The sequence below is a fragment of the Macaca mulatta genome, chromosome 8, assembly GCF_049350105.2.
Source record: "Macaca mulatta isolate MMU2019108-1 chromosome 8, T2T-MMU8v2.0, whole genome shotgun sequence".
Lineage (NCBI taxonomy): Eukaryota > Metazoa > Chordata > Mammalia > Primates > Cercopithecidae > Macaca > Macaca mulatta.
This window is the reverse complement of record NC_133413.1, coordinates 18,898,783-18,925,705: the sequence shown is the minus strand read 5'-3', so window position 1 is coordinate 18,925,705 and position 26,923 is coordinate 18,898,783. Positions and strand designations below refer to the sequence as shown.

General features: G+C 41.4%; 1 protein-coding gene across 1 annotated transcript in view; it reads left to right on the top strand.

The window, feature by feature from the left end:
• The window catches only part of MTMR7 (myotubularin related protein 7), a 114,726-nt gene that overhangs the window by 80,236 nt on the left and 7,567 nt on the right, over positions 1-26,923 (top strand). Inside the window, exons 7-11 of the mRNA XM_001098872.5 lie at positions 2,148-2,280; positions 20,170-20,279; positions 21,923-22,048; positions 24,505-24,554; positions 26,554-26,754. Of these exons, the coding sequence (XP_001098872.2) occupies positions 2,148-2,280; positions 20,170-20,279; positions 21,923-22,048; positions 24,505-24,554; positions 26,554-26,754 (620 nt within the window). The remainder of the gene's footprint in view (positions 1-2,147; positions 2,281-20,169; positions 20,280-21,922; positions 22,049-24,504; positions 24,555-26,553; positions 26,755-26,923) is intronic.

The window sequence follows — 26,923 nt, the reverse complement described above, 5'->3', positions numbered from 1 at the left end:
TTGCAAGTATCCTATTAATTCTATTTATGATGCTTGTTATAAAAGATAAACCAACATCTTTGAAAAATTATACAAAGCAGTGATATTTTATAATAGTTTTGGAAGAACAATGTCTACAGGTAATTTTAGAAAAGTTTTCCCTACAAACTATTTATACTTTTTAAAGTGTGAACATAAGTTGTTTTGAAATGCATTATTTTAATATTTTTTCTTGATTAAGGCCAGGCTCTTTATTCTCACAGCATGCCTGGGAGAAAGATGACGCCCTTTTGTAGATGGGAGCAGTGTCCTGAGGGGCTGATGTGCCCCAGCTGATGTCACATGAGCCAAGTCATGGAGCAGGGCTACTACTGAAATGTGAGGTGTCTGCCAGCCTGGGCCCCTATGGCAGCGGCTTGTCCTCTGCTGTTTTCACTTCTAATGCACTTCATTTCTATTCAATTACAAACTTCATATATGCTCTCGGTATCAATGAAAGATTACGGGGGCGTCCAAAGTAGTACTGATGGCATTCCCCTGTCACCTGCCACGCTGTCTTTCTGCTGTGATTGCTGCCAAATTGCTACTGTTTTCTATACATTTTAATCCTGCTTGATTAACATGCAAAAACTTAAAGACATATTTGTAAGTTGGTTTTATAAAAATGGATGACTGTATGAATATTATTCTGTAGCTTACTCTTTTCAGTTGTCATGGGCCAGTGCCAAGTCTATGCACAGAGGGTCCCTGACTTAATGGTTCAACCTACATGATTTTCTGACTTTTTACAATGGTGCAAAAGCAACAGACATTCAGAAACTGTACTTCTCTTGTGATGCTGGGCAGCAGCAGCGGGCGCAGCTCCCAGTTTGCCACGCACTTTTGACTTAACGGCATTTTCAACTTACATCATGACATAACCTCATCATAAGCCTCAGAACTTCTATGTGTCTGCTGTGTGATCTGTGCCCTCCTTCTTGGTCACTGCTCGCAGTCCAGGGCGTGATAAACCTTCGTGTATACTGCTATTGCCCTATTGAGATAGTCATGGGTTTTCAGCTTTTTTCAATAAATATTCTTGGGCATCTATTTTTATGTGCTGGTACTTTTAATTTTGTGAGATGTTTAGAAGATTTGTGTCAAAGAACATAAGTGTCTTTAACTTTAAACTTAGGTCTTTTGGCTTTTTAAAAAGTACTATGGTGCATTGTGGTTTCAAAAGCAGACATTTTTTCCGGTGGTGAGTTCCTAGCTTAGGTTCTGTGCCTGGCACAGCTCTCCTGTCCTTGGTGGGTGCGGGAGAGTGGTCAGTGAGTACTGTTTGCTAGGATGTGATGACCTGCTTAATAAAATAGCAAGAATGTTCACCCATTCTAGAAACCGATGTATTTCCCAGCTAAAGCAGGACTTGTCCCCTTCTTGATTTTAGCCACACAGGGCTAGGACAGTGTTTGCATTTAATACATTTCTTCTAAGACCACTATGACTTAACCTAGTTTGCACTTGGAGACCCCACCTTCCCATATGCAAAATTATAATAAAGTGATCAAAAAGCCCAAAAGATCTCTAGATTTAAATAAGGTGGCTGGTGGAAACGTCTCTGGAGATGTGGTTGCATTCCTTCTCTTCATTTTATTCAGTAATTCCTGCTCAAGGTTTAATTGGGCATCTGAGGGATCTTGTGGGCTGATTAGAATGATGCAGCCATTCCTATTTGATAACATGTTTATTGGTCATATAATACAAGAGGATATAACAATATATAGAGCCTTATTCTGACAGCTGTTTCTGCTGATATTCTTCTGCCAACCTACGGGTTATATGTGGTATTAAAATGGACTACGTGGTTCCATCACAGAATTCCACATTCAGTGTGGCATCTCTGACGGGGACTGCAAGAGACACCTCCAGCAGGGTTTATCAGTAGACTGCTTTCCAGCTAAGAAAATGTGACCAACACTGACAAATTCCTGCTGTTGAATATAAGCTCAGCAGGAGTGCCTGAAGCTATGTAGCTCAGTGCAAGGTTGCAGTGATTCAAATAAGCATATTACGTTTCCGCACATCATTCTGAATGCTTTGATTGGGTATCCATGAAATGTTTTGGTTGTTTCTTCATTGTTTCATCAATGTAATTGATGACTGTTCTGTTTTGCTGACCACTGCAGCTTAATGCAATGGCAAATCGCGCTGCAGGGAAAGGCTATGAGAATGAAGACAATTATTCCAATATCAAGTTTCAGTTTATCGGGATAGAGAACATCCATGTCATGAGGAACAGTCTGCAGAAAATGCTGGAAGGTAAACCATTTCCTTATGCACAGCATTAAAATGCAGTTAAGTATTTTGATGCCAAAAGGGAATAAGATAGTGTTGATTTTCAAATGTTTTTTTGTTTTTTTCACATAGGTGTGATAATTTGGGAAGAATACCATGTTACAATGGCTTTGTAAACACTGAAGAACCTTTCTCTTATTTTGTAAGCATCACTGTGAGGTGGCTTTGTCATTTGGTGGTTAGCAGTCAGGACTCTACAATGATACTTAACATCTAAGGTCAAAGTGCACAGGGATGTTTTTGTTTCTTCTTCATAATGTTAGTGTGATCCACATTCAAGGCCATTTAGGAATAAGATACTCCTACATTTAAAGCAATAACCTTGTATGGAGATCAGGTTCAAAAACTGTATCCTTGCTGAATGGCCATCCGAAGGGACCCTCATTTCTAAACAGCAGCCACCACAATACACATGCATGTAACCTCCTGATGCCTCCACACACACTTCGACATGTACGGCAAACACTATAAGACACGTACCCACAGACTTACATACTCGTGTGGACAGGAAGTTAAAGAGATGGATTATGTAACAGAGAAGAGTTATTCATGTAGCCAAGCCAGCCATAGGCTGATGAGCAGAAATTCTGCATTTCAAGCAAAACCAGCTTAGTCTGCTGCTTCTGCTCCTTGTGATCGCAGTGACCCCGCTAGGAATCTGTCACTGTAGTCTACCACTTCCGGCTCTGTGAACTGGGAAAGGACAGAGGATGCAGAAACCATGGCCTTGTGCCTTGGCTGTCCATGCAGTGTCTGCGCTTCTGGGGGAAGCCCTGGAGAGCTGGAGCTGGGAGCCAGGGAAGTGGGCTGTCTTGATTGGAAATGCAGGCTCTGGAATGAAGAGGGACAAAGGAGGTGCTGAATTATTTTTTCCAGGAGTCCACGTTTGCTCTCAGTTACCTATGCTGTTCTTCGTTTAATGAGAACACCCTAACGTTGGGGTGGGAGAAATCTGAGTGTCACAAACAGGCCTAATTTCCATTCTGTTTCCTGGACTTTCTGGTTCATCTCAGTCATTATGAAACTTTGAACACATCATTTAACTTGTTTGGGGCTCCATCACCTGCTGCAGAATGACAGGATTAGGCCAGTACTTTCTATGGGTCTTGCAGCTGTGACAATTTGATGCCCCTCTTCAGCAGAAATCCCTTCCTACATCTGAAAACATCTCAGCCCCAGAGCCATTTCCATCTTCTGTACATAGTTGGCAGTCAGTCTCTCAGGTCACAGTGACAATACCTGGATATTGTCTCAGGTCACAGTGATCATATCCTGGGCATGATTATTTGAGCAACTTAAACTTTTAGAGATTATCATGCACAGTTTGGCTGTTCCTGCTATAAACTATGTTTTTTATGTGTTGAAAAACTGGACTAGCTTGGTACTATGATAGGAAAGGTAGTCTGACTTTAGTCTGAAGACTGTTCATCATTTATCAGGATCATAAAGTTACGCTTCAAAGTTTTTATTTAGTCATTTCATAGGATGACTTGGAGAACATAAATATTCTTCTATACAGAGAGTTGCTCCTACCAGTGCTGACAGCATATACATTTGGCTTTTGTTTTTAAATGGGTAATTCTATGGTTTCTTGTTAGGAGCCATTTCTCCTGCCTTTACGCCTGTGGTCTGACTCACTACTGTTTTCTAAAGGACATGCAAACTGACCAAGTTCCGGAGGGCAGCTGTCTGTTTCATAAGGGAACATGGTGCTTTCACATAACTTTTCCAGCTACGTGCAGTGCAGTAGGCAAGGATATCTTTCTGGATGCCTGTACGTGGTCTTGACCAATGTTTGACTATCTGTTTTTACCGAGTAAATTATAAACCACTGCGGAGGCTGAGCCAATGAGGAAGTGTTGCAATCAGACCCACCTTCTAAGGCTTTCCCTCCTTCAAACAGCTATCCTTGGCATCAGAGAGATATGAAGGTTCGTACTGCTGGTCACTTGGTAGGCAGAGGAATGAATGATGCATTTCATTCATGATTATTATTTTCTGAATGATTATTATTATTTTTTTTACCATTGTTATGGATATAATCAGAATAGATTCTGAATAACAGAAAAGTAAAATTGTTTGCATTCTGGTTTCAAACAGCTCTCTGTGAGCAAGACCTGGAAGATATTTCATCAGAAACTGAAATCTAGGACCAAGTTCACATCCTGTGTAGGTCTGCTATAGAGATGATTTAATTTTAACTTTGATTTGTAGGTTTCAACCAAACTATTTTTATGGGATCTATACTTCCTAAGGAGAGAAAATGATGCCTTTCAGTCACATAGCAAGCAGTTTTGTAATTTAATGAAATGATTTTCACAATAGTTTGCCTTTTGATAATATAGATGATGGCTTTTCCCTCAAGTAATAAGAAGATACCCTGTATTTTCTTTTCTTTTTTTATTTTAAATTTTTAAGTTCTGGGGTACGTGTGCAGGATGTACAGGTTTGTTCCATAGGTAAATGTGTGCCATGGTGTTTTGCTGCACCTGTCAACCCATCACCTAAGTATTAAGTCCAGCAGGCATTAGCTATTTTTCCTAATGCTCTCCCTCTGTCCCCCACCTCCTCCCAAGCCCCATCCGTCACCCCTACCCCCCACCTCCCCTTTTACCCCCACCCCCCAACTCCCAACTTCCACTGACAGGCCCCAGTGTGTGTTATTCCCCTCCCTGTGTCCATGTGTTCTCATTGTTCAGCTCCCACTTTTAAGTGACAACACATGGTGCTTGGTTTTCTGTTCCTGAGTTAGTTTACTGAGGATAATGGCTTCCGGCTCCATCCATTAAAACAGTCCATAGAAGAGCCTGGAATAGTCGCTTTCCAAGGCCAGGGTATTGTTATCAGCAGAGGTGGAGCTTTTACCTCTTCGGCATCCTGGGTGTTGGGGAGGAAGCGGTGAAGAGGAAGGTGGAAAGGTGCATGGAGTTACCTGCATGTCTCCACTTGTTGAGGTTGTGCGCCATTGGGACACCTCTTCATATCCGCTCTGAAGGTCGGCAGGCACTGATAGGAAAGACACAGCTGGGACATCTTCCTCCTCTTCCAATCAACTTGCCATCTTTCGGAGGTCACCTAGAAAATCTCACTTTCTCCCCACGAGTAGCTTTGTGCCTGCCTACCTTCCACATGACTGTTAGATTAATACTGTTGGCCGCAGTGTCACTGACCACTTATTCATCAATGTATTCATTAAACTAAAAATTGAGCAACTGCCCTTTGCCACACTTCATAAATATTTTCATTTAAATGATTGTATCTCATTTTCACAACAGTTGTGTGCAGTACGTGGTATTATCTGTAGTCTATAGATGAAGTAGCATAATTTTTAAAAGAGTAAACAGTAAGTTGAAACGAACATGTAGATAAACATGTAAACTTGCTCTGGTAATTAGAGAAATGTAAGTTAAAACCTCAAAGTACCATTTGTCACCCAAGTTTTTACAAATTAAGATATTCACTACTCAAAAGAATGTGGTAAAACTAGTACCTAAATATTTATAGTATTATTTAAATTGGCTTAGATAGACATAATGTGTTTTGTTTAGAGATAGTTTTTTACCAGGTTGCTGCTGCTTAGGGAGTAATCCAAAATATGTTTTCAAAAAATAAAAAGACAGGAAGGGCATGGAGACTCATGCCTGTAATTCCAGCACTTTGGGAGGCTGAGACATTGAGGATCACTTGAGCTGCAGGAGTTTGAGACCAGCCTGGGCAACACAGTGAGACCCTGTCTCTACAGAAAATTTAGAAAATGAAAAAAAGTCAACCAGGTGTGGTGGTGTGTGCCTGTAGTCCCACCTGCTCAGGAAGCTGATGTGGGAGGATCACTTGGACCTGGGAGGTTGAGGCTGCAGTGATCCATGATCGTGCCACTGCCCTCCAGCCTGGGTGACAAAGACTGAGGTCCTGTCTCAAAAATAAAAATAAGATACAGACATGCCCGTGTTAATAGTGGTGTTTATTTATAATAATAGAATATTGGAAGCCGAATGAATGTCTAACAGTAGTACTGATTAATTTTACTTCACCTTCTTGATAGAAAAGTTTGCATCCATGAAAAATACTAAATGTGAAGACTATATGTACTAACACGGGAGAATGTGTACAATGTAAGTGAAAAATTCAGGTCGTAAAATTGTTTGCATATTCTTATTCACTCTACAGTAAATCACATGTCTGAAGAAAGACTAGGAGAGCATGTCCGGAATGATCATTGGATTAGCAAGGAAAGATAAGAGTGATGTTTTTCCCTTTTTCCCTCTGTATTTACAAACTGTGTGCTATGGTTGGTATATTCCTTTTTTAAAAAACGATATTTATTATCTCATGGTTTCTGTAGGGCAGGTGGATGTGTCTCAAGCATAAATGAGAACCCAGGGACCCTCTTAGCATCTTTCAAGGCTGCAGTCAAAGTGGCAGCTGGGCTGCGTTCTCTTCAGGAAGTTTGAACGGGGAAGAATCTACTTGTAAGCACTTATGGTTGCTGGCAGAATTCAGCTGAGGGCCCCACATGTGGGCTGTTCACAGCATGGCATCCTGTTTCTTCAAGGCCAGCAGGAGTGCCTCTCTCCAGTTACAGAGTCTGGTGTATTACACTTTTAAATTGTTTTTTAAAACATCCTTTCCAGTGTCACATTATAAAGCAGTATTTTAACCTAGCACTTTTTATCACATCACAGTGATCCTTGTTGAGTAGTGGTTCTGGTGTAAGACAAGCTCACAGCTTGTGACCACAAGGATCATTATATGAACCGCAAGGATCATTATAACCACTTCACATAGTAATGAAGATACATTTATGGAAGGTTTACTATGTATTGGACACTGTTCAAAATTTTTAAGCTGTATTTACTCAAGTAAACCTTATTGCACTTGTTGTTGCTACTTTTACCTTCATTTTACAGATGAGGAAATTGAGGCACAGAGCCTGAGAAACTTGTTTCAGCTCAAAATAGTAAGTGGTAGAATCACCATTTTTACCTACTTAGTGTGAGTTCAGATGCCTCACTCTTAACCCCTAGGCTTTTCTGCCTCTCGAGATAGTGGGTTAGTGTGGAAGGTGCCCTGGCCTCAGTGTGTGAAGTCCTAGGTTTGGGTTCTTGATTTAGTTTCTGGGTAAACTTGAACAAATCTCATTTTCTGTATTTGTAAAGCAATAAGCAACATATCTTGCCCACTTTAACTCATGATCATTAAAAGGATTTCTTGCAAACTATAAAGTGCTTTCCATTGTAAGGTGGGTATACTTTCTCTTGGGAAGCAGTCATGTCTTTGAAAATAAGCACTCAATGAAATGGATACGTTGATGGGTTTAGGTGAATTCAGTCAGCCAGGCAAGTATTTGGTAGGCCCCATGCCTTCCTGTGGGTGCATTTTCTCAATTTCTTTATTCAGAAGTCACGGAGTAAGAGCACAGTTTTCAGAAGCACAGAAGCGTTTGTCTCGTGATAGGGCCTGTGGGCAATCATGCACGTTCACCAAAAATGATTTAATAAACAGCACATCAGGCCTTCAGGCATTTTCTCAGCAAGTTGTTCTACGGACTTGCACATCTTAGCCTGACAGCGGAGCAGGGGAAGCGAGCCCAGAGCATGTGGGACGCAGGCCCCATGTCAGCTCAGTTCTGTGGGCAATCGTGCAGTCAGGGACTGTATGAAAGGGGGCCAGGCAGATCCATTCTAAAAGACTGGAATCTTTTTAGCAGGCCTCAAAATAGAACCACTTAAAAAAATATTCCCTGACATGATGAGCATTGACAGTGGAGGATGTTTTGTGGCAAAGTCAGGGTGCTCTAGAGATGATACCCGATCTGTTCTTTCATGCAAAGGTTTTTGAGTCCTGATTGATTGGAATCTTCGTTCAGTGTGGAAAGGGTGGTCAGAGGCAGAGCACTTGGAGTTGTCGTGGGAGGCACCATGGTGGGTACGACAGTCACGTGTTGGATGCCTGCTCTGGTCTCCCTGCCAGGTTGCCTTGGAGGCAGTCTAAAAGGAACGGCCCCGGACACACCCAGCTCCAGGGTTTCTCTGATAGTTCTCTCTGCTCGGAGAGGAGAGGTGGTGGCTCTCGGTCCCATTGTCCCTTCTGCTCGACACGTTCTTCCGTACCTCATGTCTTTAGGAGTGCTGGCTAATTCAACCTTGAGGAAACGGATGATGGATTCAGCCCTTTGTAGATATTGCAAATTTAAGCTTTTCATTTTGAAGTATTTCCTTTATCACATTACCTGCAAATTTATGCTGTGACGTTCTACCAGATGTGAGCTAATGAAAAAGCTGTAAAGGTTGGTTTTTCTCCAGCTTTCTATAGTCTCAGTTTTTAACCATTATTAATTTCCTCAGATTACTTAGCTATTGGAGGAGATAACCACTAATAACCTGAAAATCTAGTCATTTTTTTCTCGGAACTTGGCACCCTGGACTAGGTTTCCACATAGAAAAATCATTTTCCCATTAAAGTGGAAACAGGTCGCTCTACAGGGAAAGAGCAGTTTGTACGGCTTTTTAACAAGTGTTCTGCTAGACCAGAAGCCTGGCAGGCTTCACTGGCTATCGGCGCGGTCATTTAGAGGAAAGAAGTGGATCAAGCATGTGTGCTTTGCCTCTCTGGTGTTGTATGAGGATTTCAAACACAGCTGCTCAAGTGCTGGACGGGATCTGCCCATCTGGACCATCATACACTAAGCACAGAGACACAGGCTACAGCGAGAGTATGGATGCATGTGCGGCGGAATGGATTCCAGCTCAGTGGTTTACTGGCTATGTAACCATGATGGCCTGGTAAACCTCTTGAAGCCACTCTTTCCAATCTGAAAATCGAGAGTGAATCTACCCAGTAGGCAGATTATGCAGAGCCTCAGGCACAATACCTGCTTGTAGTAAGTACTTAACACACAGGAGCCGGGATGGTTATCACAGACGCTCATCTATTCATCAGTGTTGGAGTGTTCTCTATGCCAGGCATGGGATAGGCAAATGCTTCATTCATTCATTCTGAAAGAAGTAACCAGTTTTGACCTAGAACAGAAATCATGGCAGGAAGAAAAGATCATGCTTGTTTATTAGTGATCTCACTGAGGGCCTTCCCTGGGTAAGTCATGGTTGAGTGTTTTAACTGGATGTCAAAGCCAAAGCATTTGACATTATCAAAGGGACAAAAGAAAAGAAGGTTTTATTTAATGAGAGAATAGTAGTTATATTTCTCCAAGCGATGCTTTATTTTGCAGTTCACTGAGACAATTCAAAGATTAATTTTAAAATGTTCACCCTCAGAATTATTGTTCTGTTAACTGTGATGGCAGATTTTCAGAGAACTAGGAGAGTTTCAAAATGAGTGCTTGTAGAAGAAAGCGTAGCCCATCAAACTCAAGACAGATGTGGCTAATGTTAGTGATAAGAGGAGCTGTTTTTCTATAAGGCTCTAGGTAGGGTTTGGCAGTTCAGTTTGCTTGCCAGTGACAATACAGTCTCGAAGTTCCTAAGAGTGTTGGTCCTGGAAGCTTTCTCAGCTGGCATGAGGCGTGCGGAACGACCCCCACCCCTGCATCCTCTACTGCATGTGCTGCTCATTTTACCACTTGAGTTATTGGCAGCCACCATCTCAGTCTTCCGGGATTCCTGGCCTTCTCTCTAGTGCCTACTGCTTTACATGCACGCCAGACTTTCCAGCCTATCAACCCCCATCTTTTCCCAGTCTCGACTTCTCTTGTGCCATTTGCTTGGCGTTCCCTATTTAGATTTTAGCATCCCTTAAACCCTACCTTCAGTTCAATTCCTATTCATCCTGGCTCAGTTTGTATATTTTCTTTTAATTATTCTCAATTTTTTTAGTGAAAATAATATGGAAAGTAGAGTCGAGGGATTTAGATTTCTATCCCAGTGTATTTGCTGCATTGCTAGCATTACTCATGAGCATTAGCTCATAAATGAGCCCATTACTCCTTAATAAATCAAGATAATTCTGTCAGCTGGGCGTGGTGGCTCATACCTGTAATCCCAGCACCTTGGGAGGCTGAGGCAGGCGGATCACCTGAGGTCAGGAGTTTGAGACCTGCCTGGCCAACATGGCGAAACCCCGTCTCTACTGAAAATACAAAAATTAGCCTGGCGTGGTGGTGTGTGCCTGTAGTCCCGGCTACTCAGGAAGCTGAAGCAGGAGAATTGCTTGAATCCAGGAGGTGGAGGTTACAGTGAGCCGAGATCACACCATTGCACTCCAGCCTTGGCGACTGAGCAAGACTCTGTCTCAAAATAAATAAATACATAAATAAAATAAAATAAAATAAAAAATATATAATTCTATCCACTCTAGATGGGAAGTTGTGAAGGTTCATTGAGAGGAAAGCACCAAGCCCCATTACATATGGCAGATGTAACAGAAATGGGCACACACATATATTTTTAAAATAAGAGAGAGGGTCTCCTTATGTTGCCCAGGTTGAAGTGCAGTGGTGCAATTGTAGCTCACAGCAGCCTCCGACCCCTGAGTTCAAGTGATCCTCCTACCTCAGCCTCCTGAGTATCTGGGACTACAGGCGTGCACCTCCACACCCAGCTAATTTTTTATTTTTATTTTTGTAGAGATGGGGTCTTGCTACATTGCCCAGGTTGGTGTTGAACTCCTGGTCTCAAGCAATCCTACTGCCTTGGCCTCCCAAATTTCTGGCATTACAGGCACAACCCACTGCACCCAGCCACATGTTTTTTATTTGCTGCAAAGTTTTACACACCTCTGCAGTTAATATTCACATCTTACTGTCCTTGGCACGTGTTAAACCTAAGATAGTACCGGTTACCACCATATACTGTGAATCTGTCGTTAGACACAAAATTCACATTCATAAATACTAATAGCACATTATCCTATGAACTTGCTGCTTGATTTTCTTTAGGCCAGTGGTAGTTAGTATTTTGGAACATATGGTGATGGGCTCGTGTAGGCTAAACACTTTGATTGTACAGGCCATAATTAAGTCCTCTTTGAATGGCTTCACCTGGTGGATGTTCAGTGGAGGGACATTATCATCATTTTGCCAGTTCTCTGAAGACTCTTACAGATCTTGGCTTCATGACTCCAAAATGGGAAAAGGACACAGCCAACATTGGCGGAACTCAGACCAGTGTTGGGCTGGTAATCAAGGGAGGGCCATGTACCATTTCAACTTTAGATCTCAGGATACAGGAAAGACCAACTCCACTGGGTTCAAATGGAGACTTTTTTCGCACCCTCACTGACCCCACCCAGCAATTGTATAGGAGAAAATAAGAGTGATATAGGAAATACCTAAGGCAGATTATCTGAGGCTGATTTTCTTCTAAGTAAATTCCACATGTGCAGAGGTCCTAAAATTATATCTGTTGTCTTTGCTTTTTAATTTTTTTCCTGTAGTTTGTATATATTTGTGACATATAGTAGTCCTGTTATATAAAGCAAATATCACTAGACCTGGGCATGAAACTCTGATTAGTGAGTCCCGTTCTCTGCAGTTTGTGGCATATGTCTCTGATGTCAGCCGAAATGAACTTTGTTCAGCAAAATGGTTTGTAAATATTGGTTTGGGTTTGGCAACAAGAGTGAACAAATAAGTATTTCTACCTTATCCTGAGTTTATCCAAACAAACCCAACAGTTTTATATTTAAAAATCCAGGCGCTAATCGTTTTGGTCTCGAGTGTACCCCCATCTGCCCACGTCTGTTAATCATCCGCAGACCTCTTTGCTTTTCACGCTGCCACTCAGCGCATGGGGAAGAAAACACCCGCTCAGTGGTTAACTTTGCTTGAGAACCTGGTGAGGTTATTTTACTTAGCGCACGCAATGTTAATGCTCCTGAAAGCAGAAATGTTAAACAAGGAGCCTTCTTAGTGCTGACGTGGTGAGAGCCACAGCAGCCTGTCCCGTTGCTGAGAGCTAACTGGACACAGAAGCGTGGGGACGTTCTCTCTGGCAGGACATTCTAGGCCTGGTCCTGTGGCCATCCATTCCTCTCTCGCTTTTGGCGCAGGCCATCTCCAGGTTAGCTGGCAAGCCCGGTGTCTTCATTTTTAAACTCGCAGTCATTTCCATGCCTTGTGGTAAGAGAAGGTGGTGAAAAGGATCTTTTGTTCCCGGGCTAAGCGTCAGAGCTTGGATGCCAAGATATTCTTCAGGCCCCCTGAACTTAATAATCAACAAAAATGCTAACTAGCCCTAAGCCCTGTAATGACTGGAAAGTTTGGCCTGTTCAGTGAAAAAAAGACTGCAAGAGAATGTTATCTGTGGAAGGCTTGGAGGAATCAGTTGCATCCTCAGACTTCACGCAGTGGAATGTGTGTATTTTAGGATTAACTCGAACACTTTGGGGCATGGCCTGGAGTTGAACAGAAAGCCCAAGCAGCACGCGCCCAGGGAGTGGTGAGAGCTCATGGACGGTGCTGGAATTTGCCATGCTTCCCACTGGGCCGTGTTTCAGGGCCGTGTGCACAGGCAGAAGTGAGCCTGATGCTTGGAGGGCCTGTCGGTATTGCTGGGCACTGTCATAAGGCGACACATCTCCAGAAGGGCCGGGCTTGCTCAGTGTTACCTCAGGGCTGGCATTTGGCCTTTGTATCAGATTGTGCTGTCTGTCTTCCAGTTGGGTCCATGCACCGAGTTCACAGAAAGACTTTTTAAGTACACCCTGGGTACATTTCTTTATGGAAACTGGCTTCTAGATCATCAACTTCTGTATGTCCTCCTTACGATTATATGACCTGCCTCTCAGAATGCTCCTGGGGCCAGCTTTAAGCCATCTCTCCCTTCCCAGCTCCCTTCCTAATTGCCTTGTTGCCACCTTACAAAAAAAAACATTATCACCTCCTCAGTCTTGCAATGATGCATCATCTCAGGGTGTATGAGGGAATATGTAGTTTTATATTTTATTTTAGAGGTACATATGCAAAAATGTTTGAAGACTTCTGATCAGATTAAGCTTCCTTGAGCAATCTAAGTTAATACTGTGCATAGAAGTAAAATGCAGGACACAAGTGCAGAAAATATTTGGAATTTTAAACTTTCTGGTGGCCACATTAAAAGTAAAAAGAAAACTTCATATGTTATATAAATATGTATATGTATATTAATTTTAATAACGTATTTTTATTTAACCCAGTATATCCCAAATGTTATTTCAATGTTACCAGTATAAAAAGCTGGTAATGGGGTGTTTTTGCATTTTTTGTGTGTACCATGCCTTTAAAATTTGATTCATATTTGACACTTACAGCGTATCTATCTCAATTCCGATTGGACATATTTCAAGTGTTTCGTAGCCACGTGTGACTAGTGATTACTATAACAGGGCAGCACTGTTGTAAGTGTTAGAAAGCATAACCTTTAAGCTGATGATACTTGGGAACCAAGATTGGTTCATGTTGAATTATGAAAAAAAACAACCTGAGGTTGAGAGGCATTAAGAGCATGAACTCTGAGCCAGACTGGAGCCTCGTCTCACCACGTATCCATCAGCTGGGAGACGCTGGACAAGCACTTAGCCTCTGTTTGCACTGGTTTCCACAATCAAGAATGAGAATAGTAAGTGCCTTCCTCAGAATGATTGAGGATTGAAAAGCTAAAGCTAATCTATATAAAGCACTTAGTGTCTGGTACCTGGTATGTAAGTGTTACTATTATTATTATTTCTGGTAAAACCTACCAAGGTAGCCATGCTGTGGTGGCAAAAACTCTAGGTTTGTCTCTCAGAAGACTTGCATTTGGGATGTCTTTCTACCATTGATCACTTCATGCCTTAACTGTTCGGAGCTTCAGCGTTGACATGTTTGAGTGAGTCTAACACCTCCTTCCTCCAAGGACACCTGTGCTGGAGAAACAGATAATAAAATGTGTATCATAGCTACCATTTTCGGGAATCTTCTTTATGCCAGTGTAATGCTTATTTGTATTATTTCAGCTTTACAACAACTGTTTGAGGAAGGTGTTTTATTCCCATTTTATATTTGAAGGCAGCGAGGCTCAGTAACTAACCCTGGTTACCATGTTGAGCGTGGGTAGAGCTGGAGTTTCAGTGCAGCTGTGTCTGCCTCTGAAGCCCTTAAACATTGCTACATGCTATTGCCCATGCATATGTCATGATTATTACTCACATGTACAGTACATTACTAAACTGTACATCTGAGTAATAATTTTACACTGTTTAAAATCTAAGTTAAACAAAGAGGCCTTCCTGTTTCCCCAAGAGGGCAGAGTAAGCTAATGTGAAATCCCTGCTGATGAAAACATGTGGAAGTGTCAGCGAGTTTGATCAGGGAAGCGGGCCAGTGAGCAGGGCTTTGGAAAAGGAGCCTTGTTTTCAGGAGACGTTGGGGATGTAAAGGTGCAGAGCTGGGTGCCTGGAAGAGCAGAGGACAAGTCACTTGTGAAGGCCTGCAGCAGGGGCTGGAGGGGACGCCTATGGAGGCTGCTGCTTCTGTGTCAGGTGTCCCTGTGGGGCACAGAACTGGCCATCAGAGGCGGGGGAGTGAGGACAGATGGGAGTAGGCAGGGATAGCTTCGTCAGCTGCCACTTCACGTCACCTTCCACTGCCTGTCACCTTCCAAACATGCAAAATACCTGTAGCAGACCCTAACCGGGAACCATCCAGACAAGAGGATCTCAGGAAGCCTGGCTGTAGGACCTTACTGCAGTGGCCAACAGTGATTCCTCCTGGAACCACGGGAAGAGTGAGTCCAGACACATCAGGAATACCATCTGTTATGCTTGTGGGAGCCTTCCTTCCTCCTGTTCCAGTTCCAGTAACCTAAAGCCTTTTCACATGACTGTTCTATCATATCGGGTTCTTGGGGCACTCATCCTGTAATCTTTTTTCCTCTGCCTGCTAGCCATTAGCATGAGTGCTGTTCCCTGGTGTGTTGTAAACTTGTCTTCAGCCCCGCTATTTCTGTGGGATTCCACAGAATTGCGGAAGTGTTGCTCCTAAGCAGCGTTTGGTGTAAGTCTGCTGGGTGTCCGTGAGATTCCCAGCCCAAACATGATAATTCCTTATCTTGGGGGCTTCCGTGCATAAGGAAGATGTGTTTGGATCCCAAACATGTGTGAGACTAGGCCCAGGGTTTCAGCATCTCAGGAGAGATTTTTGTTCTCCTCATGCAGGGTCCAGGCAGAGATTGGCTTCCCATCATCATCCTGATGCATGAGTGGATTTTTTTTAACAGCTCAGTTTGCTGTAGGGAATCTTAGTTCCAGCTTCTGCCTTGCACAGGCCCAAAGTAATTTCTTGTTTCTGTTCCAGTTAAATACAATATATAATAACTTACCCACTTCCTCCTGACTTCCCACTAAAATGAGAATGAAGTGGAAAAAAAAAGCAAAAATACAAAAGGATGAGAGATTGAAAGAGGAGGTGATGGAAACAAAAATATAAAAGCTGCAAAATAAATGGATGAGTGATAAGTAATGACACAGACTAGAAAAAAAAAAAAGCTGCAATTTATGGCAGAAGTATGAGAAACCCCAAAGGAAGCCAAACAGAAGTACAGATCCTTTGACAGTCTCTGGAATTCGAGCCATCAGGTGTCTCTGAAAGAAGAGTACTAGCCGAACATTTGCACAAGAAGTTGATTGGATCCCAGCCTCCTTCCTCCCCTGCACTGCCTAGTGAAGCCTCTTTCCACATTTCCACAAGAGAAGATGGTGATGCACTTTCTGGAAAGTCAACCTTTCTGGAAACGTTTACTACAGGGACTCTGGGATCAGGAGTACCAGACAAAGCTGGAAGAGGGGATGGGGAATGCCAGGCCAAAGACAGGGGTTAAGTGAAAAGTGTAAGTATGGAAGAATGAGACCCATGGTTACTGCCCCAGCTGTCCTCTTAGGACACTGGCATCCAACGTGATGCACTCAGGTGTTCAGAAGATTCCATGCTGGGACCTGCAAACATCCAAGACAAAGGACTTGCAGATGTCACATCGGCCAAATCCCCCACAGCAAAGCCCAGCAGCTAAGAAAGCCTGCCTATGCACACAGCACACGGCACTGTCAACCAGCCTCCTGTGTCTTGCTCTTACATGTGAATGGATAGGCAAAAATTAGCAGAAAATTGAGGAAAGCTCAACATGCATGACAGAGACCACACCCCCCTAACACACACACACGAGCAAGCAAATTTTAAAAAGTCTAGAAAACAACATTCCATTCAGAGAGGAAAACAAAAACTGCCATTAATATTTTTAGAGAAATAGTATAAGATTGGCAAAACGTAAAGCATCAGCAATACCAAGTATTAGTTGGGATATGGGGACAGGAACTTTCCTACCCTGCTGGTGGGAGCATAAACCACTGCAGCCCTTTTCAAGAGCAATTTGGCAGTAAAGTCATCCCTCAGTATCCAAGGGGAATTGTTTCTAGCACCCCCACCCCGGCCCCCCCAGATTCCCAAATCCACACACGCCCAAGTCCCTTACATAGTAACATGGTGTATTTGCATATAACCTATGCACATCCTCCCATATATTTAAAATCATCTCTACATTACTTGCAATACTTAATACAATGTAAATGCTCTGTAAATAGTTGTTACACTGTATTGTTTTTCTATTACCATTATTTTTTGTTGTACTGTTATTTTTATTTTTTTCAAATATTTGTACTCTGTGGTTGGTTGATTCCAAGGATGTGGAACCCAAGAATACAGAGGGCCAACTATGCATGATAGAGCTGAAGATTCAGGAACTCTGTGACCCAGCCCATTTCACTTATAGAAATCCAGGTACAGGGAGACTTTCCACAAGGAGACTGTAGAAAGATTTTTTTTTTTTTTTTTACTGTACTATTTATAACTATTGAAAAAGAGGAAACAATTGTCAACAGTAGGGGGATGGATAAATAATTTGCAATATAGAGTGGAATATTATATAGCTGTTAAAATTAATGAAGTTTATTTACATAATATGGATATCTAAAAGTTGGATAAAAATTGCAAAGACTGATATATATGTAAATTTTAATACCTATAAAATATATACTATTTGAGGATAATAATAGCAATAAGGGCTAACTGAAATAATAACACTTTGATACAGAGGCTATTATTACCATTTTACAGTTGAGGAAACTGAAGCACGGAGAGGCTAAGTAATCTGCCCAAGCCCACACACCTAGTATGTAAGTAGTGAAAGGACAAAAAGTTCTTGGGAATATTAACAGTCTTCAAAGGAAAGAAGCAGGATGACATGAAAACATGAGGCTTTATTTGTAACTTTATTTTTTTAGAGAGAGGATCTGGCTCTGTCATCACCCAGGATGGAGTGCAGTGGCCAGATCCTGGCTCACTGCAGCCTCAAACTCCTGGGTTCAAGTGATCTCTCGACTCAGCCTCCCAAGTAGCTGGGACAACAGGCGTGTGCCACCAAGTCTCACTAATTTTTTCTCTTTTTTGTAGAGACTGAATCTCACTACTAGATGCAGGCTGGTCTTGAACTCCTTGGCTCAAATGATCCTTCTGCCTTGGCGTCTCAAAGTGCTGGGACTGCAGGTGTGAGGCACTGTGCCCAGGCTTTTTTCTAATTTGTTTTCTTAAGAGACATCTGGAGCAGTTGTGGCCAGTCTGGATGTCTGTTACATTATCATGTTTTTAAAGACTCTTTTTTTTTTTAAGACCAGTTTTAGATTCACAGCAAAATTGAGCAGAAGGTACACAGCGTCCCAAGTAGCCCTGCCTGCACACATGCACAGCCACCTCCATTATTAACATCCCATACAGAGTGGTACATTGTTGCGATCAGTGCACCTACATTGGCACATCAGTATCACTCAAAGTCCACCGTATGGTTCCCTCTTGCTGTTGGACATTCTGTGGGTTTTGACAAATGTTTAATAATGAATGTAACCACTGTCACAGTGGACAGAATAGTTTTCTGCCGTAAACATTCTTGTGCCCACCTATTTATTCCTCTCACAACCCTAACCTCTGGCAGCCACTGATTTTTTTGCTGTCTCCATCGTTTTCCATTTTCTAGGTCATATAGTTGACATCATATAATATGTAGCCATTTCAAGGAAAAGTTGGCTTCTTTCCCTTAGCACTGTGCATTTAACTTCCCTCTGTGTCTTTTCATAGCTCATCTCATTTTATCACTGAATAGTATTTCATTGTCAGGTTATATTACATTTTAATCTTTATATGTTTAAATATTTTATAATTTAATGATTAAAACTGTAAGCTTGGGCACTCTCAGCCCATGGCTGACTACCCAGGGCTACAGGGCAAATAGAGCCATAGATGCTGTGACTCAGTCTGTGTATTCTTCACTGGCCTTCCACTAAGTACCCTCTCCTTTACCATTCTGCATGTACTTTATCAGACACATAGCGTCTTCCTGCCTGTGACGCTTGGCCTGGGGTGTGGAAGGGGCAACACTGTGACCTTAGACAGGCAGTGCTTCGAACCAGAGCAAATTCAGAGGGCTGTCACTTTACCAACTGCATATTAGGTCTTCAGAGCTATGCTTCCAGCTCAGGACAGGCATTTGGAAGGAAGATTTTAGAATCTTGCCTGAACATATTCATAATACGGTTTTCTTAGGTTGGGTTTTTTCTGGGAATTTCAGTGTTATTTTCTTCAACATTGTTGTCATCTATGACTCAGAATTTAACTACTTGTGCTTTTTTGTGTGTGGCTTTTCTGTTGCAGGAAATCACAGTGAATCCTCTTATCTGCATTCTTGGAGGCAGGGCATCTGATAAATTAGTATTTTTGTTAATGCTGCTATGTGTCCCATATGCACAGAAATTTCAAAGAGTTCACAAAGTTGAATCTGGGGGTTTACAGTTGGAAGGATATAATTTAGTACACCTTCCCCATTTTAAAAAATGAAGAAATTGAGGTTCAGATAGTGGAATAACATGTGCAAGACTACACAGCTCATTGCTCATGGAGTTGGGGGTAGGAAAAAGGGCTCCCTGTTCCCTATGTGTGTTTACTGCATCACAGAGAACAATAAAATAAACAGAAATCTATAGATCATGATTGAATTTCATTGGTTGATTGATAAGACTCCTGAATAGGGTTTTCTACGTCTAAACCTCCACTTTGGATTGCAGTATTTGTGATATGTACTCAGCACACTAGCTCTAAAGCTTTTTAATGCTTTACATTAAATAAAAGAAGCTCCTGAGGTGAAAGTTGATGGTTTATAATATTATAGAGGTGTTTATACACCTGCCTTAGTTGTGTAAATATATATTTCATTGGGATCCTAGGTTTTCTTCATTTTCACTCAATGGGAAAGTCCCTACCCTGATGCTCTAGAATTGGATCAGAGGTATATGTTATTTCTAAGCTTACAGGCCTTACTCCCATTGGGTGGGGGTTACTGGCAAGAGGCGTTTGATCATTTCCATTTAAGAAATTTAGGATTGCTCTGTCTTGTGTTTTTACAACAGTCCTAATCTGAAGTGGTTGGGTGATGGAAACTTCTAAGTGGGTAGGTGCTACAATTACATGATTTTTTTCCCCATTGCACTCCTAATTCAATTATTCCTTAGTAGCCCATTTTTAATTACTTTGCTGGAAAGGCAAATACGTGTTTTCTGCCAGAACTCTTAATGATTTTCATTAATATTAGGATTTAAACCTTACATATATAATAGTTGTAAACAAGTGCTGTATTCCCTGTGACCGAAGAAGGTAGAAAAGTCTTACTTGAAATGGTTCCATAGAATCAAGTTTAGTAAACATGGGTATTTATTTTGACTTAAGTCTTCCAGAAAATACCCATTACAACAAAGAAATCATTAGCAAACTACCTATAAAACATGATCATATGTAAAACGAGAGAGTACCTTAATTTTGCTTTTATAACATGATTTATCTTGCAGTGTGTGAACTTAAATCTCCCTCCATGAGTGATTTCCTGTGGGGTCTGGAGAACTCTGGCTGGTTAAGGCACATTAAAGCCATCATGGATGCAGGAATCTTCATTGCAAAGGTATGCAATTGCAGAGAAAATAAATTAAGGGACAGATGAGAAAACCACTGACTTCAAAATGGGTATCCCTCTGCCATGGGCTTCCCTGTCCTAAGCTGCACTGCATTGACTGGGTAGCCAGCTTTGTAGAGCTCCATATAATCTGTGCACTGAAGATGCGATTTTGCTAAAGAATATAGTGCTTAGCTGATAGTATGTCAGCACTGTGATCAAATGGTAGAATATTTCCAGAGTATTCTCTTCCATTAAGCTTAATCCTGGATGGAGAAAAGACTTTTTTGTAGAATACAACCAAATGTGAGTTACTTCATTGGTGGGGCTTAGGGCTTACATCCAATAGATCCTTCTTTTTAGTCATGGCATAAGCAAAAGTCACATTCCTGTAGCTGGAAGGTAGAGTCCATTCTGCCATAGGAAAATGTTGCTGCAACTTTCATACAACCTGTTTTGGAATGCAGTGTCTTTTGTGCTGTTAGGTTTTTTTAAAAAAATAAACTCCTCGGATTTATACCTAAAGAGAACCGTATCTTCCCTGATGCCATGGTATGTTCCCCATTTTGAGGTAATCATTTATTGAAGAAATCTTTATTTAGTGCCAGGTACTATTCTAGATTTTACAGATGCGACATGAATGAGGCAGATTAAGTCTCTTCCCTCACAGAGCTTACATTCTGCTGTGGGAGACAGAGTTGTTGTTGTTATTTTGAGAGGGAGTCTTGCTCTGTCACCCAGGCTGGAGTGCAATGGCGCGATCTCAGCTCACTGCAACCTCTGCCTCCCGGGTTGAAGCGATTCTTCTGTCTCAGCCTCCCAAGCAGCTGGGATTACTGGCATGCGCCGCTATGCCCAGCTAATTTTTGTATTTTTACTAGAGACGGGGTTTCACCATATTGGTCAGACTGGTCACAAACTTCTGACCTCAGGTGATCCACCTGCCTCGGCCTCCCAAAGTGCTGGGATTACATGTGTGAGCCACTGCCCCCAGCTGAGACAGAGTATTAATAAATTAATAAAACTAGAATTTTAGGTAGTGATAAATGCTATGATGAAATCTCTCCCATGTTTCGCAGCGTATGTTTCCTGCCAAGATATTTAGCAAAAAATGATGTGCATTTGCAATAGCAAATAGATACTCTTCTTAGTGGAGATTTTCTGGTGTCATTTTTACTTTTGTTTTTTCTTCCTTTCCTCAACCTTGGATCCATTACTTGACTCTTACCTTTTATCTATAACTTCATAGATTTGTAACTTACAATTTTTTTGCCTTTTCCTTTTTGGAAATGGTTGGGGCCAGTAGCAACTCCAGAATTTCAGTAAGGCTTAATGTGGAAACTCAGAGTGGAGGGAAGAAGTTGAAGGTCCGTTTGCATAGGACGAATGCTTATATTTAGTAAGTACATATGCTTATTGGAGATGACTTGAGTGGTGGCTTCTGGATAGAATGGGAAGGGAAAGCTTTAGCTGCCAGCACCAGGCCACTCTGGCTCTGCCCTAATTAGGTAGGGCCCTAAATACATGAACGAACAAGTGTTTCGTTTTGGCTGTTTCTTTCTGTAGATATACAGTCAAACCTGGCTCTGATGAGAGGTTCTGCCTTTTTACAGCCATTCTTTGTGACTCTTTGCGGATTGTGTGTTTTCTAGGCAGTTTCAGAGGAAGGGGCAAGTGTGCTTGTTCACTGTTCAGATGGCTGGGACAGGACTGCTCAGGTGTGCTCGGTGGCAAGCCTGCTGCTGGACCCGCACTACCGGACTCTGAAGGGCTTCATGGTGAGTGTGGCCACTGGGCCATTCCCACAGGCGGTGCCTTGACCATGGACCCCTGTTTTTGCAACTACTGGCAGCTGCTCTTTTTTTTGCCAGCATTATTTTTCTTTTAGTAGCTCAGCAAGATTAAAGGGGAAGAGATCAAATAGGCTTGGAATAAAGAGATGAATTTCTGGGACATTGAAACCATTTCAAGTCAATGCTACTGAATGACTTTTGGGGCAAATATAAAATATATTTGGTAGTTTGTAAGACAATTTTATACATCATTTGCTCATAAGTATTTCAAGTTTGAGGTAATGTGAATACATAACAGAAAACTTTTTAGAAAAAATATCTGCGGAAAAATTTTTCTATATTGTGTATGCCAGAAGTCTTTGGTAGGCAAAACTGTTTTCACTTCCAGGGTTTGTTTTTTAAGTAGTCCTTCACACCCCTGGATGAGAATACTGAAAATTTCACAGCCTTTTGTTGTTGTTGTTCTTTGCAAAATGATGAGTGTATCCTGTAGAGTTTGAACTTTTTAGGTGGACATCAAAACCTAACAAGTTGCTTTCACCTACAGAGTATTGTATAGTTGCCTGGGATGGTGATGTTTTCGCTAATCTGGTGTAAGTTCCTTAAAATGAATTAACCTCTTAACCATGATTTGGTAGAAAGTGCTTCAGTGAATCATGAATCTGTGCTACCGAAGATGCTGACAAAGGAGTCCTAATGGGACGTCTTTACTGCTGGGTCTCCATTATTGAGTAGTATCAGCAACACCCTCGGACAAGAGCGAAGAGGCGGCCTCCCTCTCTGGGACGTCTTTCTTTTTTTGGAAGTGTCTGAGAACTTCCAGTGACCTGTGATAGCATTGACACCTTGAAGTGATACTCCTGCTTCAGACCCCTGCTGGACTGAGGTCAGGAGGGCTGGATTCCTTCATCTGCATTTGGAGAGTGAAGAGGTTGCCAGTCACACACTGCCCTCAGGCTCTTCTCTTGCACACATCCTTTTCCACCATCAACTCATTCTCATTGTGCCCCATTAAACTTACAACCCAAAGAAAATGTCTCGAGTTGTCAAGAACAGACTTCAACCAGTCCATATTTCTTTGTAGGGGGAAATCTCTGGTCACTTTAGAGCACTGGGGATATTGATCAGACTATCCATATTACTTGACTAAACATTTTTTAAAATCCAGGCTGGGTGCGGTGTGTAATCCCAGCATTTTGGGTGGTTGAGGAAGGAGGATTGCTAGAGCCCCAGAGTTCGAGATCAGCCTGGGCAATATGGCGAGACCTCATCTCTACAAAAATTTTTAAAAAATTAGCCAGGTAGAGCCCACCTGTGGTCCCAGCTACTTAGGCTGAGGTGGGAGGATCGCTTGAGCTCGGGAGGTCAAGGGTGTAGTGAGCCATGATTGCGTCAGTACACTCCAGCCTATGTGACTGAGTGACATCCTGTCTCAAAAATAAATTTTAAAATATAAGACAATATAAAATGTAAAATACAAAACCAAAACAAAATTAAAAAAAAAATAATCTGGACTGCTTCAGACTTAGAAATTCATGTTAACCCTAATTTCAAAGCAGGGCTGAAGCTCCAAATATATGCCAAACCCCATCATTTTAGAATTCTTCTAATGTGTAGAGAAGATCACTGAAAAACCAACTGTTTTTTTGTAAAGAGGTTGGTAATTTACATTATACTGAGAGGCAGCATCACACATTGGCTGAGATGGGGTTTGGAGTGGAGAGAGCTGGGCTGTGAAGTGGTGTCTGCTTCCTAGTAGCATGATCTTGGGTGAATATGAAATCTCTTTCCTTCAGTTTCCCTTTCTAAAAGAGTGAGAATACCATCCCACAGTTAAATGAGATCATACGTAAAGCAATGTGAACAGTGCCTGGCACATAGGAAGCATTCAGTGGGTGGGGTTCCTGCATTTTTTTTTTTTTTTTTTGAGACGGAGTCTCGCTCTGTCACCCAGGCTGGAGTGCAGTGGCCTGATCTCAGCTCACTGCAAGCTCCGCCTCCCGGGTTCACGCCATTCTCCTGCCTCAGCCTCCCGAGTAGCTGGGACTACAGGCGCCCGCCACCTCGCCTGGCTAGTTTTTTGTAGTTTTAGTAGAGACGGGGTTTCACTGTGTTCACCAGGATGGTCTCGATCTCCTGACCTCGTGATCCACCCGTCTCGGCCTCCCAAAGTGCTGGGATTACAGGCTTGAGCCACCGCGCCCGGCCGGTTCCTGCATTTTTATACATCCATTTACACTTACTGTTCCTATGGATGACCTTCAACTTTGCCCTTGCCATGCGCATCTCTATATCGGTGGATAATGCCTGTTCACGCATTTGCAGGTTGCTCGAGGATGGGGACTTCTGCAAGTGCCTCTAAATTCCTCAATATTATTGGTATGTGGTCTCTTATTTTTTGTTTGCTTCTCTCCATGATATTTATATTCTTTCTTGTGTAGGTATTAATTGAAAAGGACTGGATTTCCTTTGGTCATAAGTTTAATCACCGGTAAGTAATATTTAAGACTGTTGTTTTGAATGTTTAGAATAAAAGCACTATTTCTGAAATTTTCAATTGAATATTTAGGGGAAAATATTCTTGCTTTTGAAGAGTTTGTGTCTTATTCAGAAAGCTAAAATTTTGTTGTATATGTCATATCGTAGATAAATGAAGTTATAACTCTGATTCCTCTTGGTAACATTTGGGCAGAACTAACGTTAAATTATTCTAGAACAGATAGAGAATGCTTGTTCATTAGTTGTCCTAGTGAGGATCAGCCCTCCCTTCCTCCTGCCATTCGCATGTGACTTACTAAATTATTCCATTTTAGAAGTCCAGAGATTCACTTTAAGCTGCAAGTTGTGAACTGCCTGTGGAACAGTTTCTCTTTGATCTTCTATAATCCTAAGGCATTTGTATCAGAGTGCATTTTGTCCCAGATGTCTCTGGAGAGGTGATGAAGGCTTCAGAGCCAGATATGTCCAAGTCTAGATCTAGGCCGTGGTATTCACTGTCTGACCTTTGGTCTCTCATCTGTGGAATGGGGATGCCTTCTTTTCACAGGGTTGTAGCATGGATATTTAAAAAATGTAACTAGGCCAGCTGCAGGACTGACCTGTGTAGTAGGCTTTCAATAACTACAAGCTATTGCTTTTGGAGCCACCAGCCTCCTTTTGTCAGTGTTGATGATGCCTGTACTGTGTTCTGGCGTTCTCTACTCTTTGAATCTTAAATGGTATAGCTGTACTTAGTTTAGTCTTTGGTGATAAAATTTAAATTTAGGCAGCAAGTTTCATTAGATAGTTTGATATATATTTTCAGATGTTTTACTGTGTTTTGGTAAAATTCTAAATGCATGCAACTGCTCAAGTATATTTTTGTAGTTTTTTGCTTTTAGCATGAATCGATCACTAATTCTGTGATTTTCAGGAAGTCTATTTTTATAATTTTTTCCAGGAAAGCATAGGAACTCCATTTACAAATGAGAAAATTAAAGCACTCAATTATTAGATAAACTTCTTAACATGGCATTATTTTCAGTTTGGGGTTCTATTAATATTATATGCTAGGCAGTTAGGATCTTCAAGATAGGAGACAGATGACAGAGAGAATATGGAAATGACTGAAGATCAGCTGGATAATTGTTTGATGACAAAAAAATATTAATATTAGGCAACCCTTTTTAAAGCTACTAAACGTGAGAAACTGTAACATCTGAGAAGTTTCTAGACAATTTCCAATGTTCCCACTCTTGGGAAAACTCTGCAACTGATCATTGCTTATTTCTCTTCCTCAAGGTGATGATCCCTTACTAACATGAGGTTCTATATTGTTATTTTGTCTTTGATGACACCAAAACATCCTATTGGATTCTCTGTAAAATTCGCACAATAGTGTAAAGGGCTAAGGAGTCATTTTAAAATCAATACACATTTGAGGAAGAAGATTCTGATGTGCTCTTGAAAAGCAAAGCAAAGGGAGATAAATATACATGTGGAATCTGTGGTTACATGGAGATAAATCATGTGACAAGCTTTAACTGCTTTCAAAATGGGAATATTCCTGGCAACTTGGGAAACCACTATTTTTTTCAAGTTGTCTTTCTTCCTCATCCCTTCCCAACTAGACAGTGCAAAAAATGAAGAGCCCTAAAGTTGTGTGGACTCATAAAGTGCAACATTTATTTTAGAAGTTCTAATGTACTTTTAAGGAATCAATTTAAAAATGCCTTTTCTGTGGGAAGTGTTTTCGGATTTTATTTCTTACACTAACACTTTCTTTTGTAACTATAACATGAACACATCCCTTCTATCTAGACCTTCACTACAAAGTGGCTCTGGAAATTTGAATTTAAAAACTTACGTTTCTACTTTTTTTTGTTATTGCAAGTTTGTAAGGTAAGATTTATTTAGGAACTAGGGCTGCTTTTATGATTGTTCTTGCATTTATGGCTTTCTAATTTAAAAATAAATCTGTCTTAAAAAGTCTCTAATGCTTTGTTTTATAGGTATGGCAATCTAGATGGTGATCCAAAAGAAATCTCTCCAGTTATTGACCAGTTCATTGAGTGTGTCTGGCAGTTAATGGAACAATTTCCCTGTGCCTTTGAGTTCAATGAGAGGTTTCTGATTCACATTCAACATCATATTTATTCCTGCCAGTTTGGAAACTTCCTATGTAACAGCCAAAAGGAGAGACGAGAACTCAAGTAAGTGTTTTGGTGTTTAACTTTTATTTAAAGATTTTGGTGACTGAGAATTTTAGATGGTCTTTCATAATTTTGAAGACTTTTTTCATTTAGTCACATACCTATACTGACAGATTAAGGTTATTTTCTTTTTCCTGGCATCATTTCAGAAATGGTTTAAATGTCATCA